This window comes from Theropithecus gelada, chromosome 14 (genome assembly GCF_003255815.1).
Source record: "Theropithecus gelada isolate Dixy chromosome 14, Tgel_1.0, whole genome shotgun sequence".
In the NCBI taxonomy this organism is placed as follows: Eukaryota; Metazoa; Chordata; class Mammalia; order Primates; family Cercopithecidae; genus Theropithecus; species Theropithecus gelada.
The window spans coordinates 116,645,979-116,666,608 of NC_037682.1; the positions used below are offsets into that span (position 1 = coordinate 116,645,979).

Genomic DNA, 20,630 nt, shown 5'->3' on the forward strand with positions numbered 1-20,630 from the left:
TTGCACAGCACTGGCTAGACCATCCCCTTGGGCAGAGGCATGGGGGCCAGGTTCAGGTCCAACATACATTCCTCCTTCTTGCCCAGGAAATGGGACTACGTCCAAAAAAAATAAAAATACAAAAATTTAAAAAACCTACATTGCATAGTCCCAGGAGTCTGGGGAGACAGGACAGAGAGGGATGTGCAGATGCATTTTTGGAACTGCAGTGGAAGGGAATGGGGCTCTCTGGAGTCCAGTGTCAATAACCCATGCACACATACTGCAGAAATAAAGGTGCTGTGGACTTATACACACAAATACGCCTACACACATAACATATATATTTACCAAATACTTTTTGGTAAATCCACATACATCTGACTAGACTTTAGACATATAGTGATAAGTAAGGTGAGCTAGGTTCCTGCCCTCATGTAGCTCACAGTCTAGTGAGGAAGGCAGACAATAAAACAAACAACTCAGGGACTATCAGTGTAGGTTTGGCGGTGGGGGAATGGAGGTCAGGAGTCAGAAAAGCTTTTAAGAGTTGCTGATCTCCAAGATAAGATCCAGAGAGCCATTTAGGTAAACACTTTGGCTCACATATAGATGTCGTAGAAACCCCGCCCCAACCACCACACACAGTCTTTTCACTCATCGATTCCTTCATTCACCAAATATTTATTAAGTGTCTGCTATGAGCATGCATACCAAGGTCTTAGGGATATCAGGATCACTAAGTCAGGTAGAGTCTTGGAGGAAAACAGTGAGCAAATGATTTGCATCACATAGTGATGTAAATAATCATTGCATCATTGTGTGATGACCTAACGCACTGGGGTATCTGACCTAAACTGAATCTACCAAGACTTAGGACAGGTGGAGACATCCGCCCACCACGTGTGGATGAGTCTTCAGGCTCACGTATGTCTCCTGCATGCACTTGCAAGCACACAAGTGTTTGTGCACATCTGCCACCCTTAGCTGGCTCCAGAAAGCCAAGAATGGATCTATGACCTACTGCTAATGTTCACATCCAGGACTTCTCTGGACACTCCCCACCTTTCCTTCCTAGGTTGACTCTGAGCCAGAAATGGACACCTACTTCTTGGAAGGTTTATAACCCTTCATCCCTCCCCAAATATTCATGCAGTTTATCTGACCAAAGAGAAAAGGTAGGAGCCCAGTGGGTAGGGACAGGAGCCTCTTAAGCCCAGAAGCTGGAAGAGCAGACCCTCCTTGCCAAGGCACAAAGTGCTGCCATCTAAATTGACCATGGGGACTGGGGATGTTATCAAGGAGTGGGACCTTGGGAGAAGTTATGGGAAAGTGGGTAGGGGAGTCTGGTGGCTTCTGAGCACAGGTAGCAGCACGGTCTCTGTGTGTACGCATGTGTGAGCTCTTGATGTCCCCGCAGGCACCCTCTTTTCCCGCTCCTGACGCTGCTGTTTGAGAAATGTGAACAGGCCACCCAGGGCTCTGAGTGCATCACCTCCGCCAGCTTTGATGTGGACATCGAGAACTTTGTCCACCAGCAGGAGCAGGAGCACAAACCCTTCTTCAGCGATGACCCAGAACTGGACAATCTGGTAAAGACCCTCCACCCTCTGCCCTGGCTAGAGTCTTCCTACCCTCTGATCCCCTTCAAAATGCCCCAGAAATGATCCTTCCATTAATTCACCAACAAAAGATTTTGAGTGTCCACTTTGGGGCATGCATTAGATACACCAGTCTTGCAGCCAAGAACCATTTTTAAGTACCTTAAACCAAGAGTTCCATGCACAGGCTTTGCTGCCAAAGTTCTGCCCATCTCTGCCCAGGGTGGCACTAGCATCTTAGCACCCATCCTTTTACAGTGCAGACAGGAGGAAAGAAGGGTCGTAGCAGCCAGAATATCTGGGGTAGCTGTTCTGAGTCCCGGAGTCCTGGCATGTTAGCAAATCTGTCTTGGGCTGTCCAGAGAGGAGCTAATAGTTGATGTGCTACTGTATGGAGGATGAAGGTAACTGATGTTGGAGCACATTAACCGAGAGAAAGACCTGACATCGATGTCCTGAGGAGACCAGTGGAGGACCGGTTCATTCTGGGGACAGGGTAGATCAGGCTCCCAAACCATGTCAACTAGATCATGACCACAGTTTTATAAAAATACATATTTCTAGGCCACACCACCTGGGAATTGTGATTCAGTGGGTTTGGTGGGAGCCTGTGAATCTACATTTTAAAAAGTTTCCTGAGCAGTTGCAATCATCATTAGGTTTGGTGACCACTGGGTCGGATGACATCTGAATTCTCATCTAGTCCAGGGAATTCTGTGGAGAGAGCAACAGAGAGGTTGCTCTGTTTGTCCATTACTCTAACTAGTCATCTTGGAATTATTAACCACAATTCTTTGTTTTTTGTGGGTGGATTACCCAGATTATGCACAGTGAATTTGGAAACTCTGGAAAACTCTCCCCAACAAATTGATTAATGATGGTGCTGTCTTCTTGCATTTAGAGTTTAACTGGTACCTACTTTCAAAAGGGAAACAGAATTAGAAAAGAAAATGTGGTTCCAGAAAGGAAGAAAACACACCACACACACCCCCCCACACCCACACACACACACACACACACACACACACACACACTCTGCATCTGCAGAACAGGTGTAACTGGCTTTGGTATTCTGTGCTGTGAATTATCCACACCACTGCTTCTCTCAAGAGCTGAATATGTGACTGGATGGAGTCCAGAAGAGCTGCCAGGAGAGCCCACCCTGGCCTGAAGCTTCGTGAAGTGTCACGATGGGTGGAATGTTTGAAGAGCGGAGGAGGCCTTGCCAGAGGATAAGCGCTTGCTTGCTGTCAGGAGGGTCAGTGAAGGCATCTGAGAGCCCCAAAGCCACCTTTTCTCATCCTGGGGCATCCCTTTCCCTGGCTGGGATTGGCAGTCCCCTTCCCAGGAGGCAGGTCACTGTCTCTCAGGTCCCCTGGGAAAGCTGCCCTGTGCAGGTGCTCCAGTTGCAGGCTGGTCTTGCTCTGCCCTGTGCTCTGACTGATCAGAACCACAGACTGCAGCTGCGGAGCAGATCCTCGCAACCTAGACCCATGGTAGCCAGGGGGCCAGGAGATGCCGCAGCCATTTCTGTGGGAGCTGGGATGGACCTGGGAAGCAGGGCCCACTCCCCTCATTTGGCACAATAAGAAACTGAGTCCTAAGTAGGTAAGGAAATATTGAAAAGTAAACTGGGTAGCTAATGTGAAATAATTTATACCTTCTTAAGAGGGAGGAGTCCTAGGGGAACACATTTCTCATGCCCTGCCCACAACGACCTGCCAGGTGAGCTCTGGAAGACCCACCAAGGGCAGCCTCCCATCCTAGCTCAGCCTGGAAAACGCCCAGGTGGCCATCTCCATGCTCTCTCCTGGCCAACATGACGTGGGTTCCCCAGAGTTCTGTTCACTCAAAGAATCATATTTAGAATCAATTGAACAGAACTTGGTTGAGTGTCTGCCATGTGCCAGGCCTGACCCAGGGACATGGATGCTGTGGAAGCTGCCCTGGTGGCCCCATACTGCCAGCGTTCCCTGGTCTTCCATCTCAGGCACTGGGCTGGGAGTGTCCAGCCAGTGCAGCAAAGCTTGGACATTCCATCTACTTGGGTGCACCTGATTTACCTAGTTGAGTTAGCCATGGTCAATGACTGGTTGACTGGCTGATTATGTAAACGGAGAGATTTGAAAGAGCGCTCTCTGAGCCTCACCACTACTATCTGTGTGATTTGGATGACTTAACTTCTTTGAAGCTCGGTTTCCTCATCTGTAGATCTAACACACCTATCTTGTGTAATGGTAATACAAAATTAATGAGATGGCTCTGGGAAATGGCCTTTAAAAATGCCTGGCATCTGGAAGGTTAGTCTCAAGTGCAGGGCCCCTCCGACAAGGTGCTCCAGTTCCTCAACCTCACATCCTGGCCACCAAAGAGACCATGCGGCCGGGACCCTGAAACGTGATGTGGGGAGTCAAGCAGTGCCCCTTGCTACCCCCACCCCTGGTCCTGTGTCAGGAAGGGGGAGATAAAGAGGCCAACTGCAGGAGCCATCATTAGAACAAGAATCATGTAGCCAGCACAGCCGAGATGCACATAATTAGAAATTAGAAAAAGGTCAGATCGCGTCATTATCAGCTCAATCAGCTGCCGAGTGCCACAGCCAGTTAATTTGGCATCTGTATTTTTTACAACCCCGCACACGTAGCCCAACGGACTGTAACTCTTTATCCGGACAGATATACTGCGCAGCCGAGCAGGGACATAAAATGAGAGACCCCAAGCAAATGAGCTGAGATAATTGAGAGATTTATTTTTTATATATATGTGTGTCAGGGCGGCTTTCCTTTGCCCTTGAATATTGACTTTCACAGGGATTGTCAGGGCACTTGGGTCCCCAAAAACTTTGTCCCTTGGAAGTACTTCTCTCCCCCAGGGTCCTCAAGCCCCACTCGGGCCCTGCTTTCTCTCAGGCCCTGTAAGCCTGTAGTCTCCAGCCCCACCAAGCCCCCGATTTGAACTCAAATCCTCCCCATCCCCAGCTGGCCACCTCCCTGTCCCCCGAGCAAGTTGCCCTGTACCACACTCCCCTATGTCCCACAGTCACCCAGGGCTGCCCTGAAGATCAGAGAGGTTCTCAGATTGTAGATTTCAGCAGGAACCTCCCCCCCCCGCATTAGCCACCTGCTCCCACAGCACCCCTACCAGAGAAGAAACAGATTCATGAACCATTAGAGGGAAAAGCTCTAGAGAGGGCTGGGCACAGTGGCTCACCCCTGTAATCCCAGCACTTTGAGAGGCCAAGGCAGGCAGATCACATGAGGCTAGGAGTTCGAGACCAGCCTGGCCAACACGGTGACACCTCGTCTCTACTAAAGATACAAAAATTAGCCAGGTGTGGTGGTACATGTCTGTAGTCACAGCTCCTCGGGAGGCTGGGCATGAGAATTGCTTAAGCCCAGGAGGCAGAGGTTGCAGTGAGCCGAGATCATGACACTGCACTCCAGCCTGGGCAACAAAGTGAGACCATCTCAAAAACAAACCAACAAACAAAAAGCCCTAGGGAGAAGCACATCCTACCTCCGTTTATAGCCTGGGATGTAAGTTCACAGAAGGAAGTGACTTGCCAGGACCAGAACCCAGGTCAGCTGACTCCTGATCCTCCGCTCTGCCCACAACATCACACCACCACTCCTTCATTTGCAAATAAAAGTGCCCCCGATCTCTCTTTCCCTGCACCCATACTGTAACTCCCCATTTCCAGAGGACGAGGGTGGCTTTCCACCCTCATGGTGGTCAAACTGCAGTGCCCCTGACTGGCTCCCCTGGGAAAGGCCGGCTCCATCCTTCACTCCCTCCACTCCGATTCCCACAGTCACAGGGGCTCACCAGGCCAATTCCTTAGCTGGGCCCACAGATCCCCTCCTCAGGCCCACCAGCCTCTGACTGGCAGTTGGTAAAGTTTGTAAAATTTGCAAGTTCCCCAAAACCCTTTGAAACGTAAAAGCTTTTTGTTTTATAAAATCTGATTTACGGGCCCCCGGTGCAGGGCCAAGGTTTTATATATTATGCAAGATTTCAAACCGTGGCTGTAAAAAGTACGGTTTCAGTTTCATGCATGGAATTTTTTTATGTGTAAATTTTTTAACATTTATGGGGCACGTTTTAATGAGACTCTGGTGTGGCTCGAGGGACAGATTACGGCTGCCTGACCGCAAAGCCAGCTCTAAAATGGGGCCCCCCAGGCCCCTGGGCCCACTCTGAAGAGGCAGAGCCAGAGGCCGGAGGCTGTGGATAAGGAGGCACGTGAAGGAATCAGGCCAGAGCTCTGGGCCCAGAGGCCTCAGGCCAGCGGCATTCAGAGACTTAGCCACTTTGGCCTTCAGTCCAGGCTGTCTTTGCCTAGACAGGAGCAGAAAATCCCACAGACACCAGGAAAGGGAAAGGAAATGGGAATCATCAATGCTAGTAATACTGAACATTTATAGAGCCCTTACCAGCTGCCAGGTACCGTTCCAACTATTTTACATGTATTATCTTATTTAATCCTCTTGCTAAACCCACAAGGCACATGTTACTATTATCCCCATTTTAAGAGGAGGCAACTGGGACACGAGATGCAGTCACCACCATGCGGCTGGTCCATGGCCCAGGCTGGAATCAAATACAGTGCAAGACTCGTGCTCCATGACCACACCCAAAGCAGCACTGGAGCTAATATCTTCTTCCGTCTTTCTCTGGGCCAGGTCTTGTTTTACATTTTCTTCTAGCCACATCTCATTTAACCCACAGTGCAACTCGGAGAAGTCACTATTATTATCTTATTTTCCAGGTGAGGAAAGTAAAGTTTAGAGATTATATCAATTGTTCAAGGTCTCACCATAGGTGGAAGACCCAAGATACCCAAGACCTAAAGCCCTGAGTGTCTTCTTTGCTATTTAATTCTCACAAGAGCCCTGTGAAGTAGTTGTTATTATCCCCATTTGACAGAGGAAGCAATCAAGGACTGAGAACCCTGTAGCCAAGAAATTACATAGCTGGGATTTGAACCAAGTGGATCTAACTCCCGAAGCCCACCCTCCTTCCTCGGTACCACTGCTTTCCCAAATTCTGAGGCCATCAGGAGAGTGCCAGGTTATTGACTCAAAAATGATTTAACTCGTCTTGTGTGATGGTTTCCATAAAATATTTGTTCTGTCTGCAAAGCATCAGGCAGTTCTCCAATCACTGATATTCACCGTTTTTTCATGTCCCATTTTTTGTTCTAGTGACCCCACACTTCCAACTGGTCAGGCCAAGCTGGCCTGGTCTGGAAAAAGTCCTGATTAGATTTGAGCGTTGGCAGCCACAGTGACCCACAGGAAATATCATAGCACGTTAAGGAATGTGTGTTTATAAATTCCTTCTTCTGTCCATGAGGGAGAATTGTTCCAGCTTCCCAATTTGCAGAAAGGAAGGAGAGGGTGAAAGGAATGTGCCTGCAAAACAAAGATGCCTCCCTAATTCCTGCATGGAGCTGAATGGGTTCCATAATCTCTGAGCCTCAATTTCCTTATCTCTAGGAGAGAGACAATATTGCCTGTGTCCCTGTGGTGACGAGACTCAAATGAGATAATGGAGAGAAAGCATTTTGTAAATTGTAAAGTGCTGTGTATACAAATGTTTTGAAAGGCAAGAAATTATTATTATCAAGTGGAAAGGCCACGATCCTGCAAGAGAAGCAACCACTGAGAGAGGCATTTGATAATGGAGGGAGGACCACACTGGTATGAGGAACTGACATTTCTTGAATGGCTACTATATGCCCAACACATTTGCATACATGATCTTACTCAGTTTTCACAACAACTCTAAAGTGTAGGTATTATTGTCATCCTAAATTTTGCAGATAAAGTTTAAACTACTTGTTCAAAATACCCAGGCAGAAAATAATCAATGTGGGACATCAGACCACGTGGCTTTATAGAAAATAGGAAGCCCCATTTTTGTGTGCTTTGCTGGAACTGTGAGACTTGTGTACAGTGGTAGGAGACTAAAATGTGAAGTTGCGTTTGTTTTGCTTTTCTGACAGAGACTTCGTAGAAAAAGAGGGCCGAATCAGTATTTTGAAAGAGAAGGGAGGGAAAGAAGCTGAAATATGGAGCTGGGGAAAGGAATTAAGGATGCATTCACTGCATTTGGTGGTGATGTTAAATTAAGTGGCACTGTTATTGCTCTAGAATATTTGGAATAAATTTTCACATGACCCTGATCATTTAGAAGAATAGTTTAATAAATCAGAGTTTTCTAACTTAGAGACAAAAATCCGAAATTGTAAACACAGGTAGAGGATGATTTACTAAACACAAATATGGAGGCAAAAAAGACCCGGGGAGTTACTGTTTTTTCACTGGCTGAATGTAGAATAGCAGTAGAAAAGCCAGTGGGGTATCAGACGTTATTAGAAGAGATTGTTTTTACAACTTGCATGCGTTTGGTTTACTGTGGTTTATAAAGCATGGTTACATCGTTATCTCCTTTAGCCCCTTTCAAATCTTGTGAGTTAGAGATGAACATTATTCCCATTTTACACGTAAAGAGACTGAGGCTCAGAGAAATCATGGAATTTCCCCAACGGCACTCACTTAACAGAGAGTGGGCCTGGACTGAAATCCAGGCTGCCTGACAATGAACCCACAGCGTTCCTGCTCTGCCAGGCAGCCCCCCAGTATTGATGGTGTTGCCTACCTTTCTAATATTGAACAGGTCCTACATATTCATTGCTTCAGAATACCATTATGATTTACTCTACCTTCTTAAATCTTTAAACCAATTCCATTAGCCCATAAAAAAGTAATCCTTCAGCTGCCTTTTATTAGACCAAAGGATAGGTCCACTTTTGGTGACTGTGCACCAGACCTGGTTTAAACATGCTATGCGTGTATTTTATTTGAGCAAAGCTCTTCTGAGTATATTTTACTTTTGTTTTACTTACCTGTATTTTCTGATTTTATAAAGTAAGTATAAATTGGTTATGTATTTAAAATAAATGAATAGATATGTGCACTTTTCTGTGCGTATGTATGTATGAATATATGTATGTGTGTGAGAAAGAAGGAAAAAAGGAAAGGAAAGAAGGGAGGAAAGAAGGAAGAGGGGAAGGGAAAGAGAAGAAAGGTTTAAGGAATGACGATCGTTTTTGTCTAGAAAAGAGAAAGGCCGGGCGTGGTGGCTCATGCCTGTAATCCCAGCACTTTGGGAGGCTGAGGCGGGCGGATCACAAGGTCAGGAGATCAAGACTATCCTGGCTAACATGGTGAAACCCCGTCTCTACTAAAAATAAAAATAAAAATAAAAAATTAGCCGGGTGTGGTGGCGGGCACCTGTAGTCCCAGCTACTCAGGAGGCTGAGGCAGGAGAATGGCGTGAACCAGGAGGCAGAGCTTGCAGTGAGCCAAGATCATGCCACTGCACTCCAGCCTGGGCGACAGAGTGAGACTCGGTCTCAATTAAAAAAAAAAAGTTAATTGACCAACTTGTTCAAGTCAGATGGCTGGTCTAATACGTGGCATATAGTAAGACTTAATACTTGTTCAATGAACAAAATAAAAGAAGTTGTGTTGATAGAGGTCCTAGAAGTTCCTTGATGTTCTTGGTACCTACAGAAGGCACTTTACATTAAGGCAGGAGAGATTTTGATTGAATATAAGGAAAAGCTTCTTAATCAGCAGATTAAGAGAATATGGAGATGGTCCGAGGCAATAAGGTCATCTCCCAGGGACCAGGAGAGGCTGGAGGAGAAGATGCAGCCTGTGTCCTGGTGAGTTTGGATGGTGCAGCCACCTAGAGGCTGGTCCAGGTCATCGTGTGGGGTTCATTCTAACACCATCAGGCATGAATTGAGGGCAGAAGTCCTGGTAATGTTCAGAGAGTCAGAAAACATAAGGGACCTGACAGTCCAGCCCTCTCCATGTGCACATGGAGAAGCAGACACCTGTGTTGGTGAGGTGTTCCGACACCAGGGGGCTGCGCCAAGAGTGAGAGATGGGAGATCAGAGCAGTCGAGAAAAGGCACATTACCAGGAAGGTTCTGGAAATCCTAAACTGTAATGTCTCAAAAGCTATTTGGCTTCCTAGAACCCCATAATTGCTGTCACTGAGTCACTTTCTCCCAAACTATGCACCCTTTACACTGTCACTTCCTCTACCTACATAATCCTGAGAGTCCGTATTGAAAGACAAGGCACACAGGTCAGGGGTGGGGCAACCTGGCTTCACATCGCTCACCAGTTGTGTGACTCTAAGCATGGAAACATAATATTTTTGGATTTTATTTTCTTCAAATGCAAAATATGAGCAATAATGGTAACTACTTAATGAGATGGTTGTGTGGAACAAATAAGGCCTGGAATGGGCTTACCACATTGCCTGAGACACAGTATGAATAAGACACGTTTGGGTATTATTATCAATCCAGCAACACATATCTGTTAAGTAGGTTATCCTGTGCTCATTAGACTGAGAGACATAGACCAAGATGTTCATGGCCAAAGTCAAGTAGAACATTAGGCAAGAATAAATCTTTATTAAGTACCTAACTCCACTTTGGGGTCCAAATGATCCATTCTAAAGTCACCATTCTCCTCTTTGCTTAGGATGGCTCAGTCTCCCTCAGTCTCAGCCCCACGGAGGTGGCACTTCTTAGGAGGAGACCCTGTGACTGAGCCCTGCATGACGACACACAATCACTGCTTTCTGTCTTTGAGTGACACTTGGTCTAATTTAGTACTCCAAAAACCTTTAATTAGTTGAGCACAATCCCTGCTCATCAGCCAAGCCACAGGCCCAGCCCAGGGAATGTGGGCTCCCCACTTGAAATGCCAGTAAGGCACAGAGAAGGGTGTAATGCTGGCTTCAAGCCACACTGCTCTACACACACCTCACAGTCACAGTTCTCTGGGAGAGATTTCCTTCCTTGTTTTCATCCCTTTTTACATTGTCCAAACTCTCCTCTAGGCGTCCAGGAGCTAGCCAAAAGCTAGGAGGGTGGGATTAAATAGAGATCCCATGTATTGCTTGCGTCAACATAAATGGATCTGGAAAAGCAATAAGCATCACCTTCCTCCGCATTTTTTTCTTTTAATTTTGATATAAATGTAGATTCACATGCAGTTATAAGAATTCACACAGAGAGCTCCTGATTCACATCTTGTATAACCATAGCACAATTTCACAGCCAGGAACAATCCACCAACTGTATTCAGATTTCACCAGTTTTACATACCCTCATGTGTGTGTGTGCGTGTGTGTACATGTAATTAGTTCCACATAAACATTGTTATAGCAAGGTACAGAACAGTTCCTCCCTCCCTCCTCCACTCCACCACTGTCAACCACTAATCTGTCTTCCATCTCTATAATTTTGTCATTTCAAAAATGTTATGTAAATGGCATCATATAGTATATAATCCTTTGAGACTGGCTTTTGTCTCTCAGCAAAATTTCCTTGCAATCTATCCACATTGTTGGGCATATCAATAGTTTGTTCTTTTTTATTGCTGACTTATATTCCATGATATGGATGAATTAGTTTCTTTATCCCATTCACCCATTGAAGTACATTTGGGTTGTTTCCAATTTTTGACTATTAGAAGTAAAGCTGCTTTGAACAATTTGTATACAGGTTTTTGTAAGAACGTATGTTTTTATTTCTCTGGGATAAATGCCCAAGAGTACAATTGCTGGGTCACATGGTATACACGTATTTAGTTTTGTAAGAAATTGTCATACTGTTTTCCAGAGTGGCTGTACCATTTTACACTCTCACCAGCAATGTCTGAGTGTTCTAGTCTCCAGTTCCTCACCAGCATTTGGTGTTGTCATATATATATTTTTTTATTTTAACCATGCCAATAGGTGTGATATCTCATTGTGGTTTTAATTTGCATTTCCCTAGTGACTAATGACATTGAATATCTTTTCATGTGCTTATTTGCCATCTGTATATCCTCTTCAGTGAAATGTATAATCATGTCTTATGACCATGATCTAATTGGGTTGCTTGTTATTTTACTGTTTTGTTTTGAGAGTTCTTTATATATCCCAGATACAAGTCCTTTGTCACATATTTGGTTTGCAAATATTCTCCTCCAGTATGTAGTCTTTTCACCTTCTTCACAGGGTCTTTTGAGGAGTAAACATTTTTAATTTTAACAGGGTCCAGTTCCTCACTGGATCATCTTTTTTTTTTTTTTTTTTTTTTTGAGACGGATTTGCGCTCTGTCGCCCAGGCTGGAGTGCAGTGGCTTGATCTCGGCTCACTGTAACCTCCACCTCCTGGGTTCAAGCGATTCTCCTGCCTCAGCCTCCCAAGTAGCTGGGACTTCAGGCATGCAAAACCACCGCTGGCTAATTTTTGTATTTTTAGTAGATATGGGGTTTCACCATGTTGGCCAGGCTGGTCTCAAACTCCTGATCGCAAGTGATCCGCCTGCCTCAGCGTCTCAAAGTGCTGGGATTACAGGCATGAGCCACTGTGCCCGGCCTTCATCATGCTTTTGGTGTCAACTCTAAGATCTCTTTGCCTCGGCCTAGATCCTGAAGATTTTTTCCGTTTTTTTTAAAGATGTTTATAGTTTTATGTCTTACATTTATGTCTGTGATCCATTTTGAGTTAATCTTATCTAAGGTATGAGGTTTAAATCAAGATTCAGTTTTTTTGCATATGGATGTCTAATTGTTCCAGCACCATTTGAACAACCCCCTGTTGAAACGCAATTTGGCAATATTTATCATAATCCATAAGAACGTGCATAGCTTTTTTTCCTGTCACTTCTGGGAATTCATCCTAAAAAAATAATGCAGGAACATTAAAAAAAAAAAAAAGCAATAAGCTTAGAAAATATTCACTATAACATTTTTTATGAAATTGAAAAATTGGAAGTAATCTAAATACCTAACAATAGGGGACTGGTTAAGTATGGCACACACATGAAATAATATGCAACATTTAAAAATATATTTACTCAATAACTTTCACCCATTCAGCAAATGTTTACTCTGTATCCATATGTGTTGGTGCTGAAGATAACATGGTGAGCAAATTAGACATCATCCCTGCCTTCTCAAAGCTCATAGTCTAGAAGAAAGGATAGAGAAGACAATTCTGGCACTTAGAAAAATAGGTTTGCTAAACTAGGGGAAAAAAACAACAAAATTGCATGCACAAGGTTATTGAAACTTTGTTAAAATATATGTGTGTGGGTAAAAAATCATCATTCTTTAGGGTGATTGGATCAAAGACAGGTTTTTTTCACCCTGCCTTCCATACCTTCCATAGTATTTTCTTTTTATGATAATAACAGCAGTAAAGAGCAAAGCTTCAATTGCAAAATAGCTTCTTGCCATGAAAAGGTTAGGAATGTCCATTTGAAGAGGCAGCAGGCTCCCGTACAGCAATCCAAAGGGCATGGAAAAGGCCACAGCAGACAGTGAGGTAGCTGGTGCCCAGCTAAGTCATGTTGGATTATTCAATCCATCAGCAAGTATCCACAGAGCGTCCACAAGGTGACGGGTATCCCATGAGGCACTCAGAATGCGTGTTTAAGAATAGACAGTCCCTGAGCTCTAGGGGCACTTATAAGAAATTCTGATCTTCGTCTTCCTCATGCTTGCCTGGTTCTTCACACCTCACAATGTGCTACCAAGTATACGCCCTCATACAACACTCACAACAAACCTGTAAAGTTGTCAGGGAGAATATAATTATCCCCATTTGTTAGACACTAAGGCATAGAGAGCTTAATTAACTTGCACAAGGTCACACAGATAGTAAATGACAGGCCCGGGACTTGGACCTGGCCTTCTATCACTAAGGCCAGTGCTGTTCTCAGAATCCCACAACTGCCTCAAGAAAGCTGTGATAACAGAGGACTCAGAGCAAAGAAATAGTCAGCAGAGAGCCGTCACTAGAACTGAAGTCATGGGGATGAGAAGGCACTGCCTACTGCTTCTGGACCTTTTGGCCAAGATCAAGTGTAGGAAGCATGAGCTAGGGCAGGGGATGGGCTCCCCTCCCCTGGGGTAGTGGGGGCTGGGGGTCCAGGCAGTGAGGGGAATGGGATGCAAATACCTGGGCTCACCTCTCCTCCCTCTCCACAGATGGTGAAGGCAATCCAGGTCCTGAGAATCCACCTGCTGGAGCTGGAGAAAGTCAATGAACTCTGCAAGGACTTTTGTAACCGTTACATCACCTGCCTCAAAACCAAGATGCACAGCGATAACCTGCTCAGGAATGACCTAGGGGGGCCCTACTCCCCCAACCAGCCCTCCATCAACCTTCACTCACAGGTAACACGCAGAGCTGGGTCCCATCTCTTAAGCCAGGCTCCTAAGCCCAGCTCTGGAGCCAGGCGTGAAGGAAGGTCCCCTGGTGACCTTCATTGGGTTAGACTCACTGGGTTCCTTTGCCATGAGGGCCCTCCTCTGATGCATTCCTCTTCATATCCATCAGGACACCCAATCCCTTTTTTACACACACTCTGCCCTGCCAGGGCATTAGTATTCCCTTGAAAATGACCAGATTGGAGAGGGATCCAAAGTCATTCCTGGCTTCCTGGCCCAAGGTATCCCCCAGAATGAGCACCAGCGCTAAGGAGATGGAAACTCCCGGAGGATGAGCTGGGACTGGGCTCAGACATCCCAGCCCCACAAGCTTCTTAAGAGGCTGTGGCTTGCTGAGCCATCTGCGTTTCTGGGAACGGGCATTTGGGGAAAGCAGTCATTCCCTGAATCCTGCCCACCTAATGGGTGAAGCCAGCTTCCCATGGGCCTGCTGCTCCCTAATCATTCTCCAGGCATTCACGCTACTCTGGCATCTCTGTCACCCAAAGGTTCAGGGCCATGGTCGATGTCACCTCAAACCACCCCGTTCCCAGGTTCCCCTGCCCCCTCCTTCCTGAGACCTGGGAAATGCAGAAATGCTGACTACACACTTTGGGCAAAAACGGGCTTTCCCCTCCAGGGCAGGATATTTTCCCCAAACCTACAAACCAAGAAAGCTGCCTGGCAATACCTTCCCACCCAACTCATGGGCATCTGTGTAAGCCACAGGCTTGAGACTTTGTTTCCCTTCCACTGAGCTCCTGAGTCCTGGAAGACACCTGGAGAGTCCCCAAGGAGTCCTCCGTAGCCTCTTCTCATTAAACAGTCAGGCATGGGGATGCAGGTAAACTTTCTAGAAGTGAGTGCCGAGCGGTGCTGGAAGTAGTCCCAAAGAAAGACTGTGACATTTTTGTCCCTAAACCCCTAAGGAACCACTCATGTACTCTGTCTCCCCAGATTGGTAGAGTCAGGGGAGGGGACAGGCTGCTTCTAGAAGGCCAGCCTCGCTTTGCACATCTTGAAAACAAGCACAAAAGATACACTCGGTATCACATCCAACCCACCCCAGTGGGCTCTTTGAGACTCGGTAGTGAGTACTGCCCAGGACGTAGGGCAAGAAGTTTACTTCCTCTTCCTCTTGCTTGAAATCACCAAGTCACTTTATTACAGATCTAAAAACACCCGCCCAGGCTTCTGCCTGCTAATATTCTCTTGAAATAGACTCATTCCTTCAGAGTCTTATTGTACTTTCCCTTATGATCAAAATTAGCAAGAAACTTGCATAAAAGAGGACAATAATTGCTCAACGAGCATCTCGTTTGTAATTTATTAGTTTCTATTATTGTGGGTTACCATGGTGACGCTGCGCAGTCCCGGTGATGGGAGAGATGCAAGATAGGAGCTGAGGAGGCTGTGAGGCCTCGCCAAATGGAGATGCACATTTTTATCAGTAATTTTCATGAAAATAATAAGTGAGGAGTTAATGAGATGGAAAGCCATCCTGTGGCTATTGTGAATTTTTTTTAAGTGTTGATCTAATTAGAATGCATCGGTCAGGAAAAGTAATGAGGATTTAGTGCCTCACAGAGATGTGAGGATCATATCAGAAAATTAGCACAAGTCTTTGGAAATAATCAGGTCCTTGGAGAGGCACTGGATTTCCCCTCCTGGGCCCTCCAACTCCACCTCGGGCTCTGGAGCTGGGGGTGCACCAGGGTAGTGGGGGAAGGAAGGAGGGGCAGAGGGCTTAGCAGCCACCTCAACCCCTGCAGGGTTGGAGGTCTGAGACTGACAAGTCAGTCTGCAGAAACAGGGTTACTGGAGAAGTGGGGTTTGCAGAAAAGGATAACGTGGGCTCTGGATGGTGAAGGTCTCAGAGATGCCGTCACCTGCAAAAATCAGTCCCCCTGGGGAATCCCAGCACTCAGTCTTCTGAGCTTTGAGGAAAGGGGAAAGAATTTTGATTCCTATCACTGGATGCATCAGATCTCTGCCTGGAAGTGAAGCTGGCCCCGGGGTAGCCACTGTAGAAGGGCCCTTGATCAGCTGGGAAAGAGGAATCAGACAATTGGGCGGTGGGGGGTGGGGGATGCGAGGCACTGAGAAAGAGAAAAGACGCTTAGTGAGGTATTCCTACTTGGTATTACTCAAACTCTGTCCCTGCATTTTCTGTGACTGCCACCGCCTGCTTTGTTCTGGCTTCAGGGGTAAATACAGTGATTACACATAGGCTATGGCAGGAGCTTCCTAACCTGCTCTCCTGGCCATCCCTCAGCCCACCTGCACACCCACGCATCTCTTAAGCCTCTACTGCTGGATTCGTCTTTCTACCTTTGCTCATGTCATTTGCCTGCTCAGAAACCCTGCTTGCCATGCCCCTGGGGGTGGGAGGGAGGGCCTTCACTTCTGTTCACCTGACATTCAAGGCCCTCCTAGGTCTGGCTTCAGCCTTCCTGGCTGGGCCAATCTGACTGCTCGAGGTACTGTGACCATCATTCCATGCCTGTCTGTTTGGGTGACACCTCCCCCCCAACCCCATCATCTCCGCACAACCAAACCCAGCTTCTTCCCCATGGGTAGGAACAAGGCTGCTCACCCAGGAGGCCTCCCTGATGCCCCAGCCAGAACGGACGCTTCCTGCACTCCACTAATCACGGCAGCTTGCTGAGCCATCGATACAGCAAAAGTCACTGTGACTTTATATTATAGATGCTTGTGTTCATCTCATTTTCCTATCCTAGATAACACTTTTTGAGCAGAGACAGTATTTGGCATGTTTGAAATCACCAAATCACCTTATTATAGACCAAAAACAGCCATTCTCAGCCTCTGCCTACTGATAGTCGTCTTGAAATAGACTCATCCCTTCAGAGTCCTAGTGTACTCTCCCTGTGACCCCAGCAGTGGCTACCACAAGGTCTTGTGCAAGATAGATGGCCAGGAAGTATTTACTGAAATAAATAATGAAATGAGAGAGAGAAAGTTGGGGGGGCCAGGGGCAAGGGGAAGCCAAAGGAGGAAAGGAGAAATAGGAAGAAAAATAAAGGGAAAGAAAGCCAGATATGCAGGGTCAACATTCAGGAGGGAGGTAGAGACAAGCTGAAGAATTGGAGGAAAAGAGCAACAGTTTGACAGGGAGACACACAAACCCAGGAAAAAGGAGACGAGACTGAGAATGACGGGGCAGAAGGACGGACAGAGAGGGGAACAGCAGCAAGAGTGAGAGCAAGTGAAAGGACAATGGATGTGGCTCAGTATGCAGCCAGGGTACGAGGAGGCGGGAAAGTCAGTAGGATGTGCTATGTGCTGCTCCTATTGTATTACTCAAACTTGGCCCTGCATTTTCTCTGACTGCCACTGCCTGCTTTGCTCAGGCTTCGGGGGTAAATATGGTAATTGCACATAGACTATGGCGGGAGCTTCCTAACCTGCTCTCCTGCCTTCTCTGGCCATCCCTCGGCCCGCCTGCACACTCACACATCTCTTAAGCCTTCCCAGGACAGGCCCCTGTCACTGTCGCACTAAGGTAGGGGCGGGGACTTGCATGGGCTCTCCCAGGAAGGAGAGGCCCAGGGCTGCTAAGAATCAGGGACCAGAGACTTTCAGTATAGGAGGCAGGTCTTGGGTTCAAGACACAGGAGCCTTTATGGGAGAGGACAGAGAAAAGGAGCTTGTGTGTGTGTGTGTGTGTGCACACGCAGGCACATGCATTCGTCATGGTTCACCCTTAATCCCCCTGGCCTGAAATAGCCTCACTGAGCACCAGCCTGGCCTGGGGAGGGGTATCTCCCCTCTGGAACATGATCCTCTGGATCAACATTCCAGCCGCCTGCCAGCTTTGTTGCAAACTGCTGGCTCATGGTTTTCCCTGTGTGCTAATCATCCAGCCTTGTGTTGCAAAGCGGGAGACATTTTTGTTTTCAACTTGGTACCCCCACTCCCAGATGCTATGCTGTGTCCTTCATCTAGATGGATGGGTTGAGTGTTTTCCTGCTTGGCCTTCTATTTCTCTGTGTGAGTCTTCTCTGCTGGTCGGAGTGGAGGTGGGAAGTAAGGGAGACTGTCCTACCAAGCAGGAGACTAAAGCAGACTTTCAAAGACCTGGACCACAGCTAGATTTTCCCCTCCCTAGGAACCCATCCTGTGCTGCAGGCACCCAGTGACACCCAGGCTTCCTACTCCTCAGAGCCCAGGCTTCTTGTCGGGGCAGCATCCTCTGTAAGGAGACTGGTTCTAGACCTGACTCTGGGTTCTCCTGTCCTTCCTAGAGGGCGCAAACAGAACTATTCCACCAGAGAGACCTTAACTCCCACCTCACCCAAGTATCAGTTTGACCTGAAATTCATCCTTTTTTCTCTGTGGAGATTTAAGCCTCAGCTCGATTCCAGGCAAATTGGATTGAATCATGGTTCTCATTCAATCGCCAAGCATTTGGGGGGCACTCACTGTATGCACTGTGCTAGGTCCTGTAAGAACAGACACAAGCCCTTGTCCAAGAGGAGCTCCCAGTCTCAGGGGGAGACAGCCATGAGTCACAATGAGGATCTAGATAAATCACATCAGCCTTGAAATGCTCAGGGTCAAGAGTATAGAGGAAAGGAGCAGCCGAAGAGATGGGGAGAGGAGCTGCAAGCAGGGATTCTGGATTGGGTGATCCACACGTGTGGCTTGAGGTTGCCCCAGTCTCTACCCAGCACCCTTCATCCTTTCTCAGAGAGGGACCAAGTCCCAGACTCAGCCCTCACACCTTCATGGCCACTTTGTTCCTGCTCCACAATAGGATAAACAAACCTCAGTACAGAGTAGAGAGGCCAACAGGAGGATTTCGCCCATTATTTTTGGAGAAGTTACAGATTCATTGGCCTTGGGAGGGCTTCCTGGGGGAGGTGGCATTTCAGGCTGGCTTGGCGAGAGTTGGTAGCCTATTTGGCAGCCTTTATAAAGGTGAGTGTTTCCAGTGTAGCAAGAAGTCTGGAAGAAGGCGAGAAACAAAGAGCCAATCAGAATCCCTAGAGAAGAGATGGGGTGGAGGGGGCTCATTCATTCACGCATCCTGCATCCATTCAGGCACCTCTGGAGCCTGCTGAGTTCTGGGGATATAAAAATGGATGCGACACAGTCCCAGGTCTCCAAGTGTAATGATGGAGTACCTTGAAGTCAAACGTGTGGGAGTTCTGTTCTGGGGCTGATAGCGGTGGCCGACTGCTAAAGACTTCAAAGGTAGTGGAGAATGTAGGCGACAGGGTCAGGGCTAGAGACAAGTCCACTGAGTAGCCACATCTTGTATTGGTCCAAGAAGAGCTGGCAGAAGGAGGGGAGCCAGTGAACATTAATTAAGTTCCCCTCTGTCTCAAACATGGTGTGTTCTAGGTGCTTTCCACAGATTATCTAATTTACTCTCCATGACAGGCTGCAAGGTACACATGATTTTCTCCATTTTACATCCAAGGAAAGAGAATCTGAGAGAAGTGAAGAGCCTGGCTCAAAGTCATACCCCTAGCAAGTAGTGGAGTCCGGGATGGGCTACTCCAGAGCCGATGTTCTTGCTACATGGGGATATGTTTTTGTGACACATGGGGAGAAGAATCAGGGGTCCTGGGACCTAGGTGGCGAGGGATGACCCTACCTAGCTATTGGTCAGGGGGTTAGGGACTACAGAGGAAGCAGCCAATTGCTAGGAAGCAAGAATTTGGATTTGCTAGTAGACTGGAAGTAGGAAAATGAGAAGGACAAAGTTGAGGCCATTCTGAGATGCTAGGCCCCACAGCCGGATGCGACGCTGCAGCTCTGTGCCTCCCCCGCAGAATAGGAAGGGGGCTAATCAATACATCCCTACCTGGGAAGGGTGGCACTTGCCTATTGACCTCTAAGGAATTTTGGATTTTCCAGATTGGCAGGGGGCCGAGGGGATAGGGGGCCATCACCTCAGCCAGGACCCTAGAGGTTCTGCCCAGTGGCTAAGCATCCTGAGGACAGGACCCCGGAGAAGACTGGATGGAGCTGGGGTAGGGGGATGATCTGCTCTGGACAGATCACTACTTAGATGGACGGGGGCATCTCTAGACTGAAGCGGAATAAAACGAGCCACACTGCCGGTCACAGGCATTAAAGCTGTCTCTTCTGTGGGTTCCTCACCCCCAGCCCTGCAGCCGTGGAGCCCGGAGACCAGAGGGTGGCCCTTGCCGCCAGGCTAGTGAAACTTGAGCACTTCTCCCGCCTGAGAAGGAATGTTCCTTAAGAGCAGCAGCTGCTGCTTGTCCCCACAGGCCAGAACTGCCTTTCCCTTGAGACCAAGGCCCCCAACAGGAGTGGAACAAGAACAGGATTAGGCAGCTTGTTTACATGTGCTCGGCTTTCCCGAGTTTGGGAATCTGGCTTTTCTTGGTCTAAAACAGGGCCCTGGCTCTGCCAGAATGGGGATGCTGCCGGGAAGGGGTGTCTGGGGACAGGGACAACCTCTCCACCCTCCTAAGGCACATTTGCGCAGGCACACACACACACACACATCACACACACACACCCCCCCACAGGAATACACCCACAGCCTTAGGCCAAAGTCAGACCACACATGTATCTAGCATCTACCATGCAGTTAATTAACATTGTGCTAAGCAGTTCCGGGGAATTCAGAGAAAGACCCCCCCTTTCCATCAAAAAGCCTGCAGCCAAGCTAGGGAAAGACGACGCCTGCGTAACAGAGAACCATTCTGTGGTGTCCAGTATGTAAGGCAGATGGGAGGCTTTGAAGAGTCC

At 47.3% G+C, this 20,630-nt stretch overlaps 1 protein-coding gene across 4 annotated transcripts in view; it reads left to right on the top strand.

Moving 5' to 3' along the window:
• The window catches only part of PKNOX2 (PBX/knotted 1 homeobox 2), a 268,399-nt gene that overhangs the window by 219,446 nt on the left and 28,323 nt on the right, over positions 1–20,630 (top strand). For all 4 annotated transcript variants that reach the window (XM_025358003.1, XM_025358005.1, XM_025358006.1 and 1 more), the window contains 2 exons: positions 1,400–1,571; positions 13,656–13,844. In XM_025358003.1, the coding sequence (XP_025213788.1) occupies positions 1,400–1,571; positions 13,656–13,844 (361 nt within the window). The remainder of the gene's footprint in view (positions 1–1,399; positions 1,572–13,655; positions 13,845–20,630) is intronic.